Genomic DNA, 21,956 nt, shown 5'->3' on the forward strand with positions numbered 1-21,956 from the left:
AATTTGCATGTGTGTGACCTGCTGCTGCATTTGCTGGCCCAGCTGCTGCGTTCCCAGGATCTCTCGGGTTTCTCTCTGGAGCACTTGGAGGACGAGGTATCGCATCCAGCTCCCTTGACGGGCTCCAAGTTGTGCTTCCCTTCCAACAGTTTAAAACCATGTGTACTGGAGTGAATGAGGAAGTGCAGAACTCTTCTTTTTCTCATTTCTCCTGAACAAGCAAACCAGTCTTCACTGACTCAGCTTCCTTTCCCCTGCCTTTTGTGTCTCTAGACAGCAGGAAGGGGACTTGGGACCTTGTCGCTTCTCCCCCCTGCTCAAGCCCTGTCCAAACTGTGTTGGACAAATATTTGTCTAACCCGCTCTTAAAAGCTTCCCAGGGTGGAGATTCTGCATCCGCTCTGGGTTCGTGCTCTAGTGCTTACTAATCCCTGTGTTAGACACATCTTTCTGGTCTCCAACCGGTATCTTCCTTGTCGCAGTTTCAGCCCAGTACTTCTTGTCCGGTGCCCTGCGCACACAGAGAGTAGTCTATCACCATCCTTCATGTCACAACCCTTTTGGGATTCGAAGACTGGTCCCAAGTCCAAGACACATGCAGGATACGCCGTGTGAGACCCATCACCGACAGACACCTTCGATGGTGGAGATACCACCCTTTCCCCGGGCCACTTGCTCCATTACCCTGTAGTTAGGGATATACCCAACTCGAGGAGGCAGGCGGATCATTTTGTGGAGAGATCCCAACGCCAGCTACCGTTTTTGCGGGCTGGGCCCATCCAAGCCTCTGATTGGCCGGGGTGGCTCCTCCCCTCACTGCTGATTGGTTGTCAGAGCTGTCAGTCATGTGCCCCTGCCCCTCATGGCACCTATCTTGGGCTTCCCTTCATGCAGGCAGCCCCTCACCCCCCAGCAGGCTGCACAGCTGGGCCACAGCAGCTGCGAGGACCGCTGGCTCCTTCTGGGTGGCCAGTATTTTATTTTCAGTAAGTTTGTTGGGGCTTTTTGCAGATTCCTCAGACATTGCCCGATTTTGCAATTTCCGCAAAATCCATGAAGTCGCAATTTGAGTAGGTCCCTACCTTTAGTTCATATTGTTCCCTATATGTGGAGTCATCACGGTTTTCCTGCTATTTGATCTAAGTCTGTTTTGCTGCAATGGTGGCCCGTTGTCTTACATTGCCTTGGAAGGGAGAACAGCATTTCTTCTTCTTCTTCATGGCAGCCTTTTGCACAGCAGAAAATTGGTCTTGTGCCCTCCCCTCCCCATCCAAACTCCCCTTTTTTTCCAGATTAGAAGTACCTAGTAATCACCCTGTCTACGTACAGCATCGCAGCCCCTTTAACGTCTTCGTCACCTGCCTCTGGATCCTCTTCAGTGCCGCTGCATCCTTCTCAGCGCGTGGTGCACAGCACTGGCCCACGCTCCCGCCGGAGTCGCTCTGTGTCGGGTCGAGGTGGTATGCCGCCGCCTGTGCCTTGCATGTGGCGCAGCTGCTAACGCAGCCCAAAACCACAGCGTTGGCTTCTCTTTTTGGACAGCATCACGTTGCTGACTCCTGTCGTGCCACTGTTACCCCCAGATCCCGGCTGGTAGAGCTATCGCCTGGACTCTCTTGTACCTTAACTGTGCCTTTGCTGAAGTTCATTTTGCTGCATGTAGCCCCATTTTCCAGTTTATCCCTTTGGGCTGTAATCGTCTCCTCCCAAGCGTCTGCATCCCCTCCCGGTTTGGTGCTGCCTGCAGATGTGATCGCTGTCCTCCCACATCCACATCCTTCACAAAAATGGTAAACCACAGTGGACCCAGAACAGAGCCCTGCTTGAGGCTGACTGCCAGCCTGGCATCGATCTGTTAGGGGTTACTTTTTGCTTGTAGTTATTCAACCAATATACATCCACCCAATGGTCATCCTATCCAGCCCACGTTCTTATTATAAGAACGGCATGTGGGACTCTGACAAAAACCTCAGTACGTCCAAGTATAATCTGTCCGCTGCGTTCCCCGTCACCGCCACAACAATGACCCTGTTTAAGCTACAAAAAACCTTACTGTTAGTGGGGCGGAAGCTGGCAGGGAACGGCTGAGATTACAGTAAGGGAGGGGAAAGGACTGTTAGTCCATTATCTTTTGCTCCTTTTTGTTCCCATTGTTTTCCTGCCACTGCTGTTCCTCTTGGGAAGGCAAGGAAGGGAGGCCCGTGTGCGGTACAGGCCAAGAGCAAGGATGTGCATGGGCAGAGCTGCAGGCTGGCAGGGTTTGAGAATGGAAAGGAAGATTTTACAGACCTGGAAAACAGAAGTTGCAGGTGAACATGAGATTTGTTTTTGTACCTTGTCAAGAAGATGATTTGAACTAGAAACCCATCAGAAGATGCTGTCAGGGAAGCCCAGGTCCCATCTAGCCTGATACCCTGTCGATCACAGGCTGGTGCCCTTCAGATATCCCCGCACTGAGACCAAGAATTGGTGCCTGGCTAAGGCACACCTTCCAGCGACGCAGCCGGTCTTGACCCGAAGGCATGAACTTCCCTTCAATGACTTGTTCCCGTGGCCGATCGCCTCCCTGGTAAAAATGTGCACCTGCTTTCTCCTTTGGTCTCATCTGGCCGTGACTTACAGCAACCAGGTCTCGTTAGGTCTTTCTCAACTATATTAAGGAATCTTTCAAGGCCCAGTATGTTCTCCTTATGAAGTTTCTTTTCCAGTGTAATCAAGTAACCTCTCAATCCTCTTTGTGATAAGCTAAGCATGTTGAGCTCTTTAAGTCTCTCACTGCAAAGCATTTTCTTCAGCCCTTGAGTCATTTTTGTGCAGCTTTCTTGCCCCCTTACCAGTTTTTCAACATCCTGGTTAAACTGTCAATGCCTTGACACCAAAATTAATCCCCAGGAGAACTCATGAGGACTGTGGGTGAATTCTCCATCAGTGGCTATTTTTAACTGAACGTTGGACTGTTTTCTAACATCCTGATAAGGCACCAGGCCGGATGGCAGCCGCATGGAGGATCGCAAGGGGGAAATGGAGAACTGCTGGCAATAGTAGATAACTGGTCATTACAACGGGCTTCAGTGCCAGAGGACTGGTGGGCTGCCAGCATAGCACCCCTCTTCAGAAAGGGCTGCCGAGGGGTCCTGGGCTAGTACAACCACTGGGTCTCCCCTCCTGCCAAGTTGGTGTAATAAAGGATAAAACCAGGAGACACTTGGACAAGTGTGATCTGCTGGGGAGCATCAGCACAGTGTTTGCAAAGGGAAACCCTGCTTCTCCGATCTGCTGCGGTTCTTTGAGGGTGTTAGCAAGCACGTGACAAGGGGGATCCGGTTGACATAATATTTTGGGACTTTCAAAAAGCTCTCGATAAGCTGCCAGGTGCCCGGGGTGCAGGCGCAGCGCGGGAGGGGCGGGTGAGGGGTAAGTAGGCACGGGCAGAGGGGGGATCAGGCAGCAGTATATACATTTAACAAATTTTTACAGAAGTAGGATGTTGGCTGCTGTGGTCTTTTCGCTTTACCTGAGACGGGTTTGGGTGTTATGCCTTACGTTGCATCAGGGTTGACTGTAGTTTTACCCTGAGGTTAGATTATACATTCGTACGGGTTGGGATAGGGATGATCCCGCCTCGGGCAGGGGGCTGGACGAGATGTGACTTCTGGAGCTCCCTTCCAGCCCCGTGGCTCTATGATTGCAAGACCAGCGTGCTTTTGTTCCAGACCCTAAATGAGCAAAGGAATCCAAAAGCATCGTCAGCCATGGATGCAAGTGAAATTCGAGATCAAGGTACCGTAAATTAAATTGATGACCTCATACATGAGGAAGTAACAGAAGAAATGTCTTGCTCTGCATCAGTGTGTTCACGCCTGACGTCTGGCGGTGGCAGTGTCTGTCGTCACGGTCATTGTGGTCCTGCCGGTCCAGGCATGTTGAAACAGGGAAACGCAGGGCGAGAAGAATGGCGCTGGCAGACAGGGAAATGCAGGATCGTCTTGTGCAGCAAGAGGGTGATCCAAGTGCACTCCAGCTTCTGGAGAACGTAGCACTTCGTGCCCCATTCAGCCATCTTCATGCTGAAAACACCCGGGAAGAAAAAGAGCTTTCTGTTTTGTTGTGAAGAAAGGCACTGCAGCATGAAGAGGGGCTCCAGTTACTTGTAGTGAATTTAATGAAACATCTTCAGCTTCAGCCCCGTGATACTTGACATGAACAAGCCAGACTCAAGAGCCATTTCAGGAGAGTTAAACACAGATGGAAGGAAGCACGGGAAATCTGAGTAAGAAGCCAAACGCGTATGAAAAATCTGCTCCCTCTACTCCTCCATTACACTTCCTCCAATGCTTCCTCTAGAAGATCCGTGCTCTCCCTTAGATGCAATTTAGCCTGGAGTGACTTGCTTTCCCCCCCTAAAATAGGATTCAGAACACAAAGAGATATTATAGGCTGGGTTTTATATAACCGCCTCCTTTTTCTGCCTGCAATATTTTCAGGAGCAGTTTTCTCATCACGTCTGCGTACCTGATGTGCAGGCACAGCCAGATGTTCATATGTCTAAATGAATGAAGTTGCACATGAAGTTACTGCATCCACAGATTTGCAGACACAGAATGACAGCTACGGTCTGGGTTGATTGTGGCTGTCTCGTGTGTGCATGTGTGTGCACAAGTGTGTTGCAGAATGATACCCGTGACAATTGTGCAGGTTAAAAAGTCAGATATCAAAACATTAGAAAGAAGGAGCCTCCACAAACATCTGCCAGGGTCTCTTTCACCCCTTACAAGTCCCTCCTTAGACCTCTTGTTTGCCTGAATGGTTACAAGACCTCTCCCAGACCTGAGGAAGGGCGTTTCGGGTTTGAACACTTGACTGACCTCTCTCCCAACTACACGGTTAGTCCAATAAAGATATCACCGAATGCCTCGCTTCCCAAGTCTGGAGGAACTTGACGGCAATGGGGCTGCTGCCCTGCTGTTGTAGGGGGACAAGAGAAGTGTGAGGCCACGTTATGTGTGCATGGCTGGGACGCTCCCCTTCTCCCTGCACCTCGTCCGAGCTCTTCGGCAGCGTTTTGTCTGCGAGATTGTTAGGAAAGTGTTATTTCGAGTTAAACCCCCGGGCCATTTAGCGTCCAGCTCGCTAGGCAGCTGATAGTGGTGTCCAGTCAGCTTCCAAACTCCAGGCCCCAAAGAGTCTGAGGCCTCCACGGCTAGCAGCAGCACAGCCTTTGGTTAATGCATGTGTGGTGTCCTCAGCTGCTGGTGTAAACGGAGGGCTGATGCCTGTATCCACCGTGCTCCAGGATTTGAATCCCCATATATAATCTCAATTTCCGGGACTGCTGCCAGGCTGTGTCTTCCCGGTGCTCTGCCCTTTCCTCTCTTTCCCGTGTTAAGTGTCAGCTCGTGTCTTCCCATACGCGCCATGCTGGTGTCGGCTGCAAGGTGACGACCGCTCCCCTCCCAGCTCTCCCGCAGGGTCCACATACACGCTGCGGCAGACCAAGCCTTACCGCCGGAGGAGCTCACGAGTGCACACAGCTGGACGAGTACTTGCCTTTATCCAGAGCTGAGCAGGTCCTGGGGCCCAGCCCTTACAGCCTACACATCTCAGTACTACGTTAATTAATCATAATCAGCCCCTGAGACTGCAGGGCAGCCTTTTAACTGCTGTATTTATAACCTGAGCCCTTTCCTTCCATGCTCTGGTTGACTCAGCTCTTTAGGGGTAACTGGGTGCATCTTACCAGGCAGGTTGCCTGCAAAAAAAACCCCTTCCCCCTGGCTTCAGAAGCAGCTAGCAAATGTACGCACCGCCTGCCACCCCTATTCCCGGGGGCCCGCATGCCTGAGGACCTCCGGCTGCACAGCACGTGTGCAGAGGACCGACTCGCACTCAGCCTCCTGCGCTCGGCTGCTTTCCCTTTCTGCAGCCAAGCAAGGTCGAGCGTTACAGCACAGCGCGCACGGTTGCAGTGTAACCACCGCCCTGACTCATACGGTTGCCCTGCGATCTCCTCCCTGTGCCCATCTGTTGTCTCTTTGCTCACACGCAGCTTGATAGTCTCAGGGCAGGTGTGCGTGCACGCAGGGCCTCCCGCGTGCTGGCCCTGCTCCACGGCTGAGGTTCCCGACCACTGCAGCAAAACACATCGTCAGCACTACCGGCACTGGCCCAGAGATGCTGGGCGAGCTTGATTTCTGCACCTTGCGCATTCAGTTCAGAGAGCACGGTTGTTCACGAGGCTGCCCTCTCACTAAGTGCCTGCTGAAAAATTAGCTGTGTCTACATATAAAAATGCACATGTGCGCGCACAGTACAAAATGTCGTAGGGAGAAAGATCATTGCCTTCAAGCTGGGTTGTCTTTCTCTTTTTGTGTGGGTATAGAGAGATGCAGCATCTCCCGGGAGCCGGGGCATCGCACTTCAGCCCTGTTTCTGAAATGCTTGTGTGCACTTCTGCAGGAGCGAGGCCTTCTTCTACATCCCAAGGGGCAAGCGGCAGCTGCCGGGGGTTTGATGTACCGTCAAAGCTCGCCATGCTCAGGCATCCTCTCAAGTAAAAGAGGCGGCGGCCGTGGCCCAGATGTGGAGTGTTGTGGGGCCTGCCGCAATTTGGGCACTCTCGATTTCAAGTGAGGGAAGGAGCAGTTCAGTCTTCAGGGCTCTTGCTTTTGCTTTTCCAAATAAAAATGCCTCTAAGAAGCTGCTTATTTTTAAACCCTTTCACAGCTGCCACTATAAATGCATCTCAAGTGATTAACGGTGACCTGTAGTGAGGTCCCATCATCGTAAGGTGTAAGCCAAAGACCTGATATCAAAGCATCCAGTGCCCCCCCGCATCCTTCTTTGTTTGTCTTCAAGGGAAAGGTGAGTTCCCATGGCTGCAACCGGCTGCTCGTATGGGAGCGTTTGGCTCCTGGTTTGTTTCTGCTTTTTAATTCTTAATTTATGTGGAACCGTTTCTTCCTGTCTTAAGTGGCTGCCAAGACTGACACTTTACCTCCATCTGGGAGGGGCAGCGGGTCCCCCCCGCCGGTGCCGTAGGACTGTGCAAACAGCATAATACCTTCCCTTCCGCTTCGATCTGCACCCGCGGTCCCGTGGGGCCCACAGCTCCATTTTAAGTGTGACTCTCCAAAGAGCGGACGACCCACCACCCCCACGGCGCCATGCCGGCTGAGGACATTTGTGCCTTTTACTGCGCGGATCCAGCTGTTCTTTTATTGATTTATTTATATTTTGGTGGTGCAGAAAAATGATGAAATCGCCAAGGCCTCTGGAGTATTTTCTCTCCTCGCTAATGATTTTATCTTGAATCGTCTCTCCCTGCCCCCACCCTAAGTCACAGTGCCGCAGCAATGTTTTCTGACTCTTGTTTTAAAATCCCCTATTAATTGGGCCTCAGAATTATAGTTTTCCACATCAGCAGGATTGCTTGTTGTTCTGAGCAACAATAGCAGCTTCAGGCCTCTATTCACATTTGCAACGAGACGCAAATTAGGGGCCAGACTCTTCCACTTTTACTGAGCCGTGAGCAGCATCTTACCCCTCGAGGAGATCCAGGTAGATCATGGCGTATGTGGCAGGAGCAAGATGCTACAAGGGCGCTCCTCTGCTTTCCCTCTTCCCCTCTCCTCTGCAAGTCCAGTGAAAAAAATTGGCGTTGGTTTGGATTAGAGCTGGGAATGTTTTGAACTGAAAAGGTGCTGATCTGGTGCCCAGATCACGTGGCGCCGAGCAGTGCGGCACAGCAGGTGCGAGTCCCAAGTCCTGCCCTGATCTCACGGGTTGGCCCGGCCCAGCCCGGCCAGGGGCTGGAAGGGTCGTAGGGATAACGTCACGCTGCGGGAGATCGGGGCCTGGGGAGGTCTGGCCTCTGCCAGCCGGGCAGCTGGTGTGGCGTGCTGCAGTCAAAGACTGCTGTGACACGGGAGAGATTGAGGAGCAGGGCTCTCACCCTGATTGCACTGCAGAAGTGCCCACAAGTGCCCTGGTGCTAGGCACTGGACAAACACATTGGAGGCACTGTCCAGTCTCTGCCCCCCAAAAAGCTCCCAGGCCTCTCACTTGTATATCACAGAGCTGCAGAGACGTCAGCCCTTGGGAGGTCTAGTCCAGGCGGGATCGGGCCATCTGAACCAGCCCGGCCAAGTGTTCATTTCACCTGCCCTGAAAGCTTTGGGGGCCAGCCCTCTCACATCGTGCCCAGGACACCCCGATCTGCCCCGGGCAGAGCAGTGGGGCAAGGGCACCGTCAGGGTCCTGCCTCTGCATGGGCAGGAGGGAGTTTGTTCAAATATACCCAGGAGGTCCCAGGAACAGGCTGTGCCCCCAACTACAGAACAGGGTGAAAACTCCCCAGGTAATGCCAGTCTGGCTGCAGGGTAAAATTAATTTCTGATCCCGAATGTGTGATTGGCCTGACCCAGAGCACAGGAGGGAAACCATCTAACCAGGAAGGTGTGCGCCCCCCAGTCAAAATCCTTGGCCTTGACTGCAGCCAACATCCGTAGAAAGGCAAAAAGCCCAGACACCAGGAGGGGAAAGAGGTCCTTCCTGGCTCCATGCGACAAGCAGCCGAAGCCTGGGAGGAGTGGATACCTTCCAGCGGGGAGCTGCAAACGTCTCTCCACCTGTGACCCCTGGACCAGCGAAGTTTGGCCGGTCATCAGCGGAGCTGGCAGTTAAAATACCAAGAGAAACAGGCTTGTCACGGTAGTCGCCATGTGCTGCTGCCCGGGCACCACCGACGGTCACGGTGCCCGGAGGGAGGGAGCCCGCAACCCGTTGGCGAGCCCGAGCTGATCAGATGGGGGCAGCAGCGGGTCCTGGAGATGGGCCTGGGGAGTCGCAGCATCGAGGTGGGCACGGGTGTGCAGGCAGCGCAGTGCTGAGCTGAGGCCGGTCCCACGCCTGCCGCAGGTGCTCCATGTCCCAAACGGCGGTCTGAATTTCAACCCACTCCAAAAACTGACTTTACACCGTGCTCCCGGGTGTCACCACGCTCCAGTCATTCCAGCGACATCATTGTTTCCCTGGCAACTAACACACTTCAAAGGGGAAAAAGGCGGAGGGGACTTAAAACAGAAGACAAAGGCCGAATGAATGGCACAGAGAAAACAGGTGGCCGTGCGGAGGGCTGCAAAGTTTGAACGCTGTGCATGTGTCATGACTTGCACATCTCCTCCCAGCCGGAGGCAGCGTCTTCTCCAGATGGCCGACATTGTGGATGCATTTCAAGGGCAGAAATCCATGCCCGTTACCTCGAACCACCCTCTTCTGCTACCCAGGTGGGAGCTGGCAATCAGGTGCGGAGGGCCAGACTATTCCTAACACAGTGCCACACTTCACGTCTCCCAAGCACTTCCCCGGGGTCCCTAAGCACAATCCTCTCGGGAGGCTAAGGCACAGCGGCTATGTGATGACTTGCCCAAAGTCTTCCAGCACCTCAGTGGCAGTGCCAGGATCTTGTTCCCTTTTCACTTCCCCTTTATCAACAGTCATGAACTTCCTAAGTCAGTATTAACTTCCGATGCAAGTAAGACCCTGCTGGGCAAGGCAGCACTTAGGGCCGGAGCGGTGCCAGCCTCAACCCATCGTCTGTGTCTGCGACCCTTAAAAAGGACCGTTTGGGTTTGGTCACCGTTCCCGTACCCCGTGTGTTTACTGTGTTCCCATCCCGAGTGTTATCAGCGCTGCCTGGGTCTGATACCAGGTTTGCTCTCACTCGCCCCAGAGAATTTCCCAGCCATCGTTTCTCAGTGTCACCAATGGCGGGGGACCGAGGACAATGACGAAACTAGCTGCTCGGAGCGACTGCTGTGACAGTGGGCCTTTCCGAACTCGCAGAAGCCTTCGAAGAAAAGGAGCGTTTTCGGGAGGAGATGGCAGAGGTGGGCGACGAGCTCCACTGGAGCGTGCAGGCAGGCCGGGAGGAAGCGCTGCACAGGAGGTCACAGGACAGGAAATAGTTCACCAAGCTCACAGGCAGCCAAGTGCAAATATTTTTCAATATCAGCTGCACACCGTCATCGTGAGAACGGCTGTCCCTGTCATTGTGAGACATGCGGCTCTTTCGCTCGGCTCCGGGGGTTCACACAGCAGCAGCATTTGCATGCCGCCCTCCCTTTCACGGTCCCAGGCTGCTTCCACACCTGGCCGACCAAACTTCGAGAGGGCTGGTTTGCACGTTTCCTCTCTCTGTGACTTTAGTATTGTCCTTCTGTCTTGGACAGAGTCTCCACCCAGTCCTTGTCACTGAGCTCCTACATTACACGGGCGTTAAGGTCGCATGCTTGGTGGCTCTTCGGAAATGAGCTCAGTTCAAGCCCTAAAGACAGGACAACCATATATGACTCTTCACGAGGGCGGGGTTGCTGTGGCGTTGCTCCAAATGGATACCCAGAAGAGTCTCAGACTTGTGCCCGTGTCTATATTTTGCAGTGGCTTTTTTTCTAGGTTCCCCTTATCTCCTGAGGAAGTAAAACTTCAAACACTTGGTGTACTAAGAGACCATTTCTGCTGTCTCTGTAGGGCAGGATCTTGCCACGTGTCACTCGGCTGTTTCAAGCTTTTGGAGACGGGTCCGGTGGGCGGGCAGTTTCAGTTCAGAAATTCTTGAAGAGCCTGTCAGACTGTCTGCATCCCCTGCAGATATCTTCGTTAGCTCCTCCTTGGCGTAGCGGCGCGTGGTGCTGCAGCCAGGACAGCCTCGTTAGCCTGCGTGGGGAGACTTACTCCACTGACCATCTGTAAGGCAGCTCCTGGGAGCGTGATTCGTGTTTCCTGCCAGCCAGGATTGTGCTGTGGCAGGCTGTAGGGCCCATGCCCGATTTGGCGGCACGGCTCTGCAGCCCCGTGTTAGCACCCTTACAGCCCCCAGTCGTGAAGAGCAGGGTTTGAGAGGGCAAAAGGAAGGCTGGGAGGGGAGAGGCTTGCACTCCATGAATATGCCCGGGGATGCAGCTGAAGGAGGGAAAAGGACTGCTTCAAGTGAAGGACGGTGTCAGCATTGTCTGTAGTGGGTTATGGAATAGAGAAAGATCCCACACAATTTACTGATTCTTTGATGCGCCTGGCTGGGGGAGTATTTGGTTGATTGCACAATTTCCCAATGATTTCACACTTAATTCATACAACACAATTTTATTTTAAAATTCCTTGGTACACATATAACACTGCTTAGCTTTAAGAAATCCTTCCCAAGTAATGCTATAAAAATTAGTATTACAAAAAAACTACAATTACAAGTAAAGGTTATTTCTTATGGTATACATACAATCCTAGAATTCGGAGAAACCGAATCCCCAGGTAGGTATACTTTCATTCTTTAGTGATGGTGTGTTAGGGTTGGTCTCAGCAGTGATAGGAACAAGTCCCCTTCCTTCGGTCCCGCTTGGGCGCGCCGCGGCTTCAGCGTGAACAGGAGGTCTTGTTTGCGGGGAGGGCGGTTCAGGTGATCAGTCTGATCCAGCTGCGCTTGCGATTCTTCCTCCGGGGTTCTGCAAGTGAGGTTACCTCCAAATTGGGGCTGTAGGATACAGTTTTTATTGGGTGAGTTGCCATCTTGGGCCCCGTCTACCCAAACCTGTCACTACTCCCAAATTTGGGCTCGGATCTTTTACCCAACAGATTTCTGCTGGGTGGTCAGCTTGTATTTTTGCTTTTTGGAGATTTTCCATGGCACGGCTGTGACCTCTTTTGCCAACCCCTTTTCAAAAGCCCCTAGGTTTCGATCTCTCATAATGTTTGCCCAAGGGTTGCTTTTAGGTTAACTTTGTTAAAGGCCTCTACAGATAAAATTAAAAATCCAGGGCATTCAGCATGTTTGCTGCAAGGCCTCTAAAGATAAAATTCAGAATCAAGACATTCAACATGTAGGCAGAAACAAACAATGATCATAGATAAAAAGATGAACCTTGTCTTTTTTCTAAACTGGCTAATGGGTATTTATTACAAAATTCAAACTATTACATTCAATATGACAAGCATCAGAACAAAGGGAGAACAATCTATCCACAATTACATTTAGTCTGGAAATGAGAACATTTTCAACTATCAGAGGAGCAAGATGTTGCAACAGCTTCCCAATCTGGAACAGTGGCGAGAGAAACCCCTACCTCTACCCCTACCTCTAAAAACCTCTAAAAAACCTGAGGTGGTCACATCTAGTCCAACCCCCTGCTCAAAGCAGGACTAGCCCCAACTATGTCGTCCCAGACAAGGCTTTGTCTAGCCGGGTCTTCAACACCTCCAAGGACGGAAACTCCCCAACCTCTCTGGGGAGCCTGCTCTAGTGTTTTACTACGCTCCTCAGGAGAAAGTTTTTCCTAATATCCAACCTCAACTTCCCTTGCTGCACCTTGAGCCCATTGCTCCTTGTCCTGTCGTCTGCCCCCACTGAGACCAGCCCAGCTCCATCCTCTTTGCGGCCCCCCTGCAGGGAGGTGACGGCTGCTATTCAATCCCCCTCGGTCTTCTCTTCTGCAGACTCAATCAGCCCGTTTCCCTCAGCCTCTCCTCACCAGTCCTGTCCCACAACCATTTTTGTTGTCCTCCACTGGACTCGCTCCAGTGTGTCCACATCCTTTCTATAGTGGGGGGGCCACAGCTGGACACAGGACTCCAGATGTGGTCTCCCCAGTGCTGAATAGAGGGGAAGAATTGCTGCCCTCGATCTGCTGACAGCACCCCTACCGATGCAGCCCAGGATGCCGGTCGCCTTCCTGGCACCAAGGGCACACCGCTGGCTCCTGTTCAGCTTCTTGCCCCCTGTCCCCCCAGGTCCTTTTCTGCAGAACTGCTGCCCAGCCCGTCGCCCCAGCCTGCACCGGTGCAGGGAATTGTTCCCTCCTCAGTGCTGTTGAACCTGGTGACATTTCTTTTGGCCCAATCCTCCAATTACATGAGGTCTTACCAAATTCTATCCCTACCCTCCAACGTGTCTGCTACGCACCCCATCTTGAGGTCACCTGCAAACTTGCTGAGGGTGCACCGCATCCCATCTTCCAGATCGGTGATGAAGATACTGAACAAAACCTGCCCCTGGGCGCTTACTAGAGACCAGTTGCCAACTAGACATCGAACCATTGATCACTACCCTTTGAGCCTGATGATCCAGCCAGGTTTCTGTCCACTTTACAGTCCATTCATCCAACCCATACTTCCTCAGCTTGCCTGCAAGTATGTTGTGGGAGACTGTATCAGCCTTCCTCCCTTCCATACCCCAGCAGCAGCAATCAGGGATTTTTTAAAGAGTCCAAAGCAGGTGAAAATTTCCACTCATTCCCCCCCTGCTCAGGTGCATCTCTCCTCCCCGCCTCCCCGCCCCACTGTCTTGGAAGTGAAGGGAGCTCCAGTGCTGCTCAGGCCCAGCTTCAACCGGGCTACATGGGGGTTGGGTTCAGCCTGCACCAGCGGTGATGGCAGACAGCTTCCCCATCCCCATGCCTTCTCCCAGGATGGCAGGAAACACCCAGGGGGGACCAGGCAGGGAGGAGGAGCTTGCCTGCCACTGCCCTTGGCTGAGCCCAGCCCCTGCACCACTGCTCCGACGAGGTGGTCAGAAAGAGGGTGCAGCCACGCCGCTGCATTCCCCCATGCTCACATGCATGGGGCACACGTTCGAGAAGGGGGTCCAGGTGTGCAAAACTTCTCCAGGAACCTTGGGGTGTGAGCTATACGACCTGTCTTAAAAAACCTTCCAGTCTATGCTTTTCTCAGAGCATTCCCACTGTAAATGCAGCAAAGTGGAAGAAGTTAGCATCGATAACATAGGCTGTAGTGATTTGCTATGCTGTTTGCGTAAATGCTATATCCACTTGATAATGTGTGGTCCTTCCTCCAGGTATTTCCCATGGTTAAGAACCTTTTCCCTTTATGGTAAATTTATCTTCCAGACCCATAAGTAACACTTCATGATATCACATGGAGAACAGATTCCCTGGGTTGGCTCTTCCTTTACTTAACGTTTCTTTTCTCATGAACAGTCTCCTTGACTTTAGGTTTCCTATGTGAGAACTTCCTAATGGGATTTCCCTGCCAAGGTGCATGGAAAGGCCTTCCCTTTTCTGACACAAGCTTCATCTTTACCATGAGAGTCATGCGGTTCACCACAGCCCCAGTCCTCACTGGAAACATTCACTGTGGACTGTGGGAAAGGAGGTATATGCATTTCTTCCTCTTCTGCAGCCAATTTTCTCAAAAATCTGTTTGGCGGTCTCTGTGCTCCATTTAATGTTTTACGGCTAATGAGAGCACCCAGCATTAAATGTGGTAGTGTATAAATGATATAAACTAACATGTTTCTGGCCATAGACCAGTCACTTTGTGGTGGTGGTTAAGAAGAGCCTTCCCTGAGACACAGGTTATGCCAAAATTGTCTTCTCTGGGGTTTTCTGTACCTGCCTATGAAATGTGGTACCACAATACTGTGTTGTTGTGGTCATGGTGCTGGAAAAGGTGCAAAAAAGGCTGCTCTGATGGTTAAGGAAATGGAGAACATCTTTCATAAGGGGAGACTGCCAAATAAAGAGGGGGTATGCTTGCATTTTATAAATGTGTTTGCTGGGTGAGTCTCAGGGATGGAGAAGAACTATGGGACTGTAAGAATAACATCAGCACAGGATCAGATGGTCACAAACTAACTACGGACATGTTTAGATTGGTAATCAGAAGTTTTCTAATGATCAGAAAAATTAAGTCTCCCAAACAATGCAGTGGGGAAAAGAACCAGAATGGTTTCAAGCTAGATCTCCCCAAGTTCCTGGAAGGGGTAGTATGGTGAGATGAGTGCGCTGTTGAATCAGTTATCAATACGTATGTGGTATGTGGGCCCATGTATTTGCAGTCTCCGCACTAGGGTTGAGAGGTAGCTCTCTTTTGGCACAGGAGGTGTTTGGTGATACTAAAGGCTTCTCTGATCATCTCTAGGGGCCAGGAAGGGATATTTTCCTCCCCTCAGGACAGCTCTATTGGATTTTTTGTTCACTTTCCTCTGGACATTGGATATTGGCCACAGCTAAAGGTCAATGCTTTGACTGGCATGTATTAATGCCTCCACTAATATCTAGAAGCCTTTCAGGTACCTGGCTGGAGGGTCTTACTGTTACAGCCAAGTTCAAGCCCAAATCCAGAACTGAGTTCAGAAAGGCATTTTCCCCCCGATCATATTGGTGTGGCTTGTGGGAGGTTTTGCTTTCCTCTGTAGCCTGAAGCCTAGTCCTCTCCCTAAGATCCCCTGAATAGATAGTAACCAAATGATTTTTGTGCCATTGAAGTGCAGGGCGTTGGCAGTGCCCACATCTCCACTGCTGGGCATGCTGCAGGGTGGTTTTGCTTTTGGTTTTGTAATGGGTTTTTTGGCTGTGGCACAAAAGAGTTGGAGTAAATGAGCTGTAGGAAGGTATCTCTGACACTAGAGCCGTTGAACAAACCATTGCCTGAAAACACAGGAGACTGCACTCAGTGACATACAGTTGTAGCACATGAAAAGGCAAAAAACGTGGCGTGTACAAAGGCCCCTCCTGAGTGACTTAGTCTTTAAGGTGCCCTGCCTTCTACCAGTCCTTTTTAGTGACCGTCAGGAAAAAGATACTAGGCCCTTTCGCCAATCAGCTTTTCTTGTTTCTCTGCAGCATTTGTATGCAAATAAAAATATATCCCGTGAGTGCTCTCACTTGTCAGCAGGCAGTTCCTGGTGTAACACGAAGCTAGCCAGCTCGGCACTAGATGTAGATACTGCAAATTTCAGGAGCTTAAATGTCAGTCACGGCACAAAAATTAATTCTCCTTTGTAAAGTGACAGTGCAAAAAAGGGGAAGATAAATGGATGTGAATGCACCAAGGGAATCTTCTAGAACATACTGCTGTGAAGGCCGAGTCTCTGCCTTCATTTGCTATATCTAGAAGTCGCAGAGCCCTCGAGGCTAAAATGACCCTCTCTCGTCAGCTGTTGCTATTTTGTAACTCAGTGTCTGCCCTAAGGTCTTCAAGAAGAAGCTGGCTAAGCATTTGGCAGGAACCGCACATCCTGCAGTCACTCACGGGATTAGATGAGGCGACCCTTGGTGCCAAGAAGGCAACCAGCATCCTGGGCTGCATTGGTAGGAGTGTTGCCAGCTGATCGAGGGCAGTGATTCATCCTCTGTTCAGCACTGGGGAGGCCACATCTGGAGTCCTGTGTCCAGTTTTGGGTGCCCTGGTACACAAAGGATGTGGACACGTTGGAGAAAGTCCAGCGGAGAGCAACACAAATAGCTTGGGGGTTGGGGCACATGATGTGTGAGGAGAGGCTGAGGGAAGTGGGCTGATTTAGTGTGGAGAAGAGAAGACCGAGGGAGATTGAATAGCAGCCTTTAGCTCCCTGCAGGGGAGTTGCAAAGAGGATGGAGCTGGGCTGGTCTCAGTGGGGGCAGGTGACAACAAAGAGCAATGGGTTCAAGCTGCAGCAAGGGAAGTTGAGGTTGGAGATTAGGAAAAATTATCACTAGGAGAGTGGTGAAGCACTGGAACAGGCTTCCCAAAGAGGTGGTGCAGTCTCCATCCTAGGATGTGTTGAAGACCCAGCTAGACAAAGCCTTGTCTGGGATGATATAGTTGGGGCTGGTCCTGCTTGGGGCAGGGGTTTGGACTAGATGTGACCTCCCAAGGTCCCTTCCAGCCCTCATTGTCTGTGGTTCTGTGACCCTTGAGGTCCCTTCCAGCCCCAAGGTTGTGTAGTTGAATATGGTGGCCCTGTCACATGGAGGCCATTGGTCAGATCCACGTCATTCCCGTTAAGAACATAAGAAATGCCATACTGGGTCAGACCCATGGTCTGTGTAGCCGAGTAACCCATCCCCGATAGTGGCACAACTGAAGGCTGTACAGGGAGAGCATCCAACTGGATATCTGAGGGAATTCCTTGGTGAGCAGCGTGTACAGCTCCTTCAGCTGCCCTAGCTTGACACAAAGGCTGCTGAAGCCAGTGGAAGGACTGTATTGATTACTGTGACCTTTGGATCCCACCCCACGGCTTGTTGATCACAGGCAGACATTGTCCAGGTTGCAGGCACTCTCGCAAAGGGCCCAGGCTGTGCTCTGTCCTCAAGGGCTCAATGCAGCATCGCAGACGCTGATCCAAGGATACTGCGTTATTGGTATGGCAACTGTGCATTGTTTTTCTTTTCGCAGGCACAAGCAGCAGGCTCCCCGCACTCCTCGCCTACCCACGGAGCAAGTCGCTCAATGCCAATGCCTGTCAGATCCACATCAGCCGGCTCCACCCCAACACACGTGCCTCAAGACTCGCTCGCAGGAGTTGGGGGAGATGTGCAGGAAGCTTTTGCACAAGGTAAGTGAGGTACAAATTAAGACACCACTGCTGCCCGACACTGGAGTCACGGCTCGTAGCATGCATGTGCTATCCAGCAGGTTGGATAAAATAGTTCTTGGCATCATTTCCTTTGCATTATGCCAAGAGCAAAAGTGTATTTTTAGTCTTGATAACTTCAAAAAAGTCGTGGTGTGGCCTTAGTCTGCTGTCCAGCTTTGTCACCACAATTTTGCACCTGCAGTTAATTAGCCACTCAGATTAAATACCTGATTGCACTCACAAGTTAGTTAATTAAACTTCACCGCTCATAGCTGTGAATTGCTAATGTAAAATCAGAGGCCGACTGTCAAAATCTGACCCAAAGGAGGCGGAAAGGGACAGAGCAGTAGCATAAGGGAAGAAGCTAAAATAAACAGTCCTTTCAATCAGAGTGTTCAGCTAACACTCGCTTGGCGATCAGTCAATTACTAGGTGAGAGAAGGTTGAAATTTTGCAATGCAAATAAGTGAACGTGAAGCTGAATGAAGCCCTTAACCAAAACGCAAATCTCTGAAGCAGCCAACTTTCTTTGATACAAACATAAAAGTGTAATAACTATGTGAAGAGTGGAGGGAAAAGAGGAAAACAGCTGAAACATGAGATGAAAAGCAGAGAAAAAGTTAAAGCATGGCTGATAAAATCCATCTCTTGGGAGGCACCACTCTCCTGAGTATCATCGGGTGGGATCCCCAGTTCTGGGACCCTTGGACCCACCAGGAGTTAACGACCCCTTGAACCTGGAAGCATTTGGGACCGAGCAGAGGTGAGGGGTGATCTCGCTCTTCTCTCCCCTGCTGGCTGCAGGTCGGAGCCTGCCGTCACCTTCACCTTTCTTGCCATGATTTCCCTCCCTGTCTGAAAGCAGTAGTGCAGAGCTGTGTTTTACGGTGTGTACCGCTGGCGGGCAGTCCTGCCCCGGCGCAGTTTTACCAGCCAGCTTTAGCACCGATCCAACTCCACACAGACTCGTGGGCCCGTCCGTTCCTTTGCGTCCGTGCCATTCTTCGGCAAAATCATTGCGGTTGGTCTTAACGCATAGACTGGGCTCAGACCATATACATTTTGCCAAGCCAGGGTGGCCACATTTGAGTTAAAATGACATCTGGTGTCTGGGAACGAATCATTGTAAGCGGCAGCAATCAATGCATGCATCTTTTCTTCTCAGCACCAGTAGGCTTCATGGCCAAAATCCAGCTCCATCTTTAGGTGGTTAATTAGCAGGTGCAGTTAATTTGAGCCACTTACATATCACTTGAACCACTTACATGGCTTTGAGATCCTGTTCCCCTGGAGAAACACAATTTTGTGTAGGCCACGAGAGCTGGTCCGACTGCCGTCTCTCCACTGTGTCCAATGACTGTTAATACACCCTGCAGAAATACCACTGGGGGCACGAGCAGGGTGATAACCAGTGTCCTGCTCTGTGGAGCAGTGCCCATCTCCCCCAGTCATATTCCCAGTGGGCCAGCTTCAGGAGAAGGGTGCTGGGGTCTCTTGGCCTGACCTAGCTTACGGCCTGGTGGTGAGAGCACTTCGCTGGGAAGAGGGAGATCTAGATTCAAACCCCTTCTAGGCAAGGGGCATTTATAACCTGTTTATTCTGCTCCCCAAATATTGAATGAAAAGTTGGGAGGCCCTCCTCCTCCTCCTCCTCCTCCTCCTCATCTGATGTCAAGCTGTCACTAGCCAGGGTTTCAAGAGCTTACACAGACTTTATGCACCAGCCTCCACAGAACAGGATTGCTGCTGAGCACAACAGGCTGAATGCAGCGGCAGGGGAAAGGCAGGATATGCGGCAGTGGCAGTGCTCACCCCTGTGCCCCAGCGCCGCACGAGAGCAGACCCTGCACCGAGAGCTCACGCGTGGCACAGCTAAGAGGGAGGTGCAGCGCACCCCTCTGGATCGCCCCTGCGACCTGGCAGTCAGCATTGAAGACACTGAGGAGAATAAAAACCGAGGTTGGACTCGTCTGTCTCTCGAGTGTCCTGCAAGAAGGCAAGAGAGCACCCGCCTGGGGCTGTGATGTCAGGAGACTTGGCACCGTGGGACATTTCTCTTCAGGGGGCGCATGGAGACGAGTGGTTCTCCAGCACCATCTGCTCCAAACGTGCTCCAACGGAAATGGTTCTCCTCTGAACCCCGGTGTCCTGAGAGGACCGGTCACAGGGGGATTGCACCTTTCTCTCACCTCTTCTCATTCTCCCATTCTTAGGAGTCCAAAACTTCCTTTCATTTCTCCTAAAGAAGCCAGGGAGGTGGTACTCGCCTCAACACCAAAATTTTGGGCTGATAGCTCTGGAGCTGGTCTCGCTACGATGTCAGACAGATTTGTAGGCTCGTTCCGAGTTCCAGTTGTCTTCAGGGACCCCCGGAGGTCTGCTGCTATTTGTGCATTAGCGCCACTGTCCAGCCGTCCCTGTCATTTGAGAAGACATCCAACCCTGCCTCGAGCCTTTCTTATTGATGAGGACAGAAAGAAGAGTCCATGTCTTCCTGAACAGCATTTTGCTTGTCTCCAGGACCTGACCACCGGCATGGCAGTGCCTCTAGACATGGAGCTCAAGTCATACGTCACTTCATAGATTTCATAGATTTCATAGACACCAGGGCTCAGAGGGACCTCGGGAGATCATCGAGTCCAGCCCCCTGCCCAAGGGGGTCATAGGATCCCAGCAAGATAAGCATCCAATTTGCTCTTGAAGGTGTTCAATGTAGGTGCTTGAACCACCTCCGGTGGCAGACTGTTCCAGACCTTGGGGGCTCGGACAGGAAAGAAATTCTTCCTTATGTCCAGCCTGAAACGGTCTTGCAGGAGTTTGTGACCGTTCGACCTCGTCATCCCTTGGGGCGCTCTGGTGAACAAACGTTCCCCCAGATCCTGGTGGTCACCCCTGATAAACTTATAGGTGGCCATCAGATCACCCCGAGCCCGCGCTTTTCCAGGATAAAGAGTCCCGTGGCTCTCAGCCTGTCGTCATAAGATCTGTTTTCCTGACCTCTGATCATGCGCGTGGCTCTCCTCTGGACTCTCTCAAGCTTCTCCGCATCCTTTTTGAATTGTGGAGCCCAAAACTGGACGCAGGACTCCAGCTGCGGCCTCCCCAAGGCCGAGTACAAAGGGAGAATGACGTCCCGGGATTTGCTCGAGAAGCATCTATGGATGCACGCCAGCATTTTGGTCGCTTTACTAGCCGCAGCATCGCATTGCAGGCTCATGTTCATCTTGTGGTCAATGATGACCCCCAAGTCTCTTTCTTCTGTAGTGCTAACCAGCGTAGCACTGCCGAGCCTATAAGGGTGCTGCAGGTTTTTCCTCCCAAAGTGGAGAACCTTGCATTTTTCGGTGTTAAACACCATCAGGTTCTCGTCTGCCCATTTGCTGAGCTTGTCCAGGTCAGCCTGGATCACCCGCCTATCTTCTGGCGTGGATGCTTTGCCCCAAAGTTTGGTGTCATCGGCGAACTTGGCCAGTCCACTCCTGACTCCAATGTCCACATCATTAATGAAGATGTTGAACAGGATGGTTCCCAGGACACAGCCTTGAGGGGCCGCACTGGTCACAGGGCACCATGATGAGTGACTGCCATCAATCACAACCCTCTGGATCCGACCACGAAGCCAATTTCCCAGCCAGCGGATCGTGGTGGAGCCAAGACCACAACTGGGCAGTTTGGCCAAGAGGTGATCATGGGATATGAGATCAAAAGCTTTTTTGAAGTCAAGATATATGACATCAATCTCTTCTCCCTGGTCCAGGTGATAGGTCACCTGGTCGTAGAAGGAAATGAGATTGGTCAAACAAGACCTACCCGCAACAAACCCGTGCTGGCTGTCCCTTAGGATGTTAGCCTGGGCCAGTCCCTCAAGGATGGCCTCCTTAATAAACTTTTCTAAGATCTTCCCCAGGATAGAAGTCAGGCTAATGGGCCTGTATTTAGCCGGATCCACTCTCCTCCTCCCTTTCTTGAAGATCGGCACCACATTGGCCTTCTTCCAGTCTTCGGGCATGACACCAGAGTGCCAGGAGTTTTCAAAGATACGTGCCAGGGGCTGGGCTATGACGCTCGCCAGCTCCTTGAGTGCCCTGGGGTGCAGGTTGTCAGGGCCAGCTGACTTGAAGGTATCCAGCTTCTCAAGATGTTCCTTCACGAGGTCAGCATTGATGGAGGGTAGGGGATCCCCCTCACCCGGACCTCCCTGTCCCATAGCAGTCATGGGCGTCCCGTGGGACTGATGAAAGACTGACGCAAAGTACCTATTTAATAGGTTGGCTTTTTCCAGGGCGTCAGTTGTCAGTTGCCCCATCTGGTTTAGCAGGGGTCCAACGTTGCCCTTGCTTTTCCTCTGGCTCCCCACATATCTGAAAAAGGACTTTTTGTTGTCCTTGATGCCTGAAGCTAGTTGGAGTTCAGTTGCAGCCTTGGCTTTCCTGGTTTGCTCCCTGCAGGACTGGACCAGCGCGGAGTAATCCTCCTTGGAGGTGAATCCCATCCTCCGTCCTTTGTAGGCTTTCCTTTTTAGCCACAGTAGGTCCGCTAAGTCCCTGGAGAGCCAGGAGGGCTGCTGAGCCCTCTTGCTGCCTTCCTCGGTGTTGAAATAGATTTAGCT

The 21,956-nt window shown here is 51.7% G+C and overlaps 1 protein-coding gene across 9 annotated transcripts in view; it reads left to right on the forward strand.

The window, feature by feature from the left end:
• The window catches only part of DTNB (dystrobrevin beta), a 367,922-nt gene that overhangs the window by 321,086 nt on the left and 24,880 nt on the right, over positions 1-21,956 (forward strand). For all 9 annotated transcript variants that reach the window (XM_090031193.1, XM_090031196.1, XM_090031197.1 and 6 more), the window contains one exon: positions 17,167-17,326. In XM_090031193.1, coding sequence (XP_089887319.1) covers positions 17,167-17,326 — 160 coding nt within the window. The remainder of the gene's footprint in view (positions 1-17,166; positions 17,327-21,956) is intronic.

This window comes from Crocodylus siamensis, chromosome 1 (genome assembly GCF_052110815.1).
Source record: "Crocodylus siamensis isolate JL-2025a chromosome 1, ASM5211081v1, whole genome shotgun sequence".
Lineage (NCBI taxonomy): Eukaryota > Metazoa > Chordata > Crocodylia > Crocodylidae > Crocodylus > Crocodylus siamensis.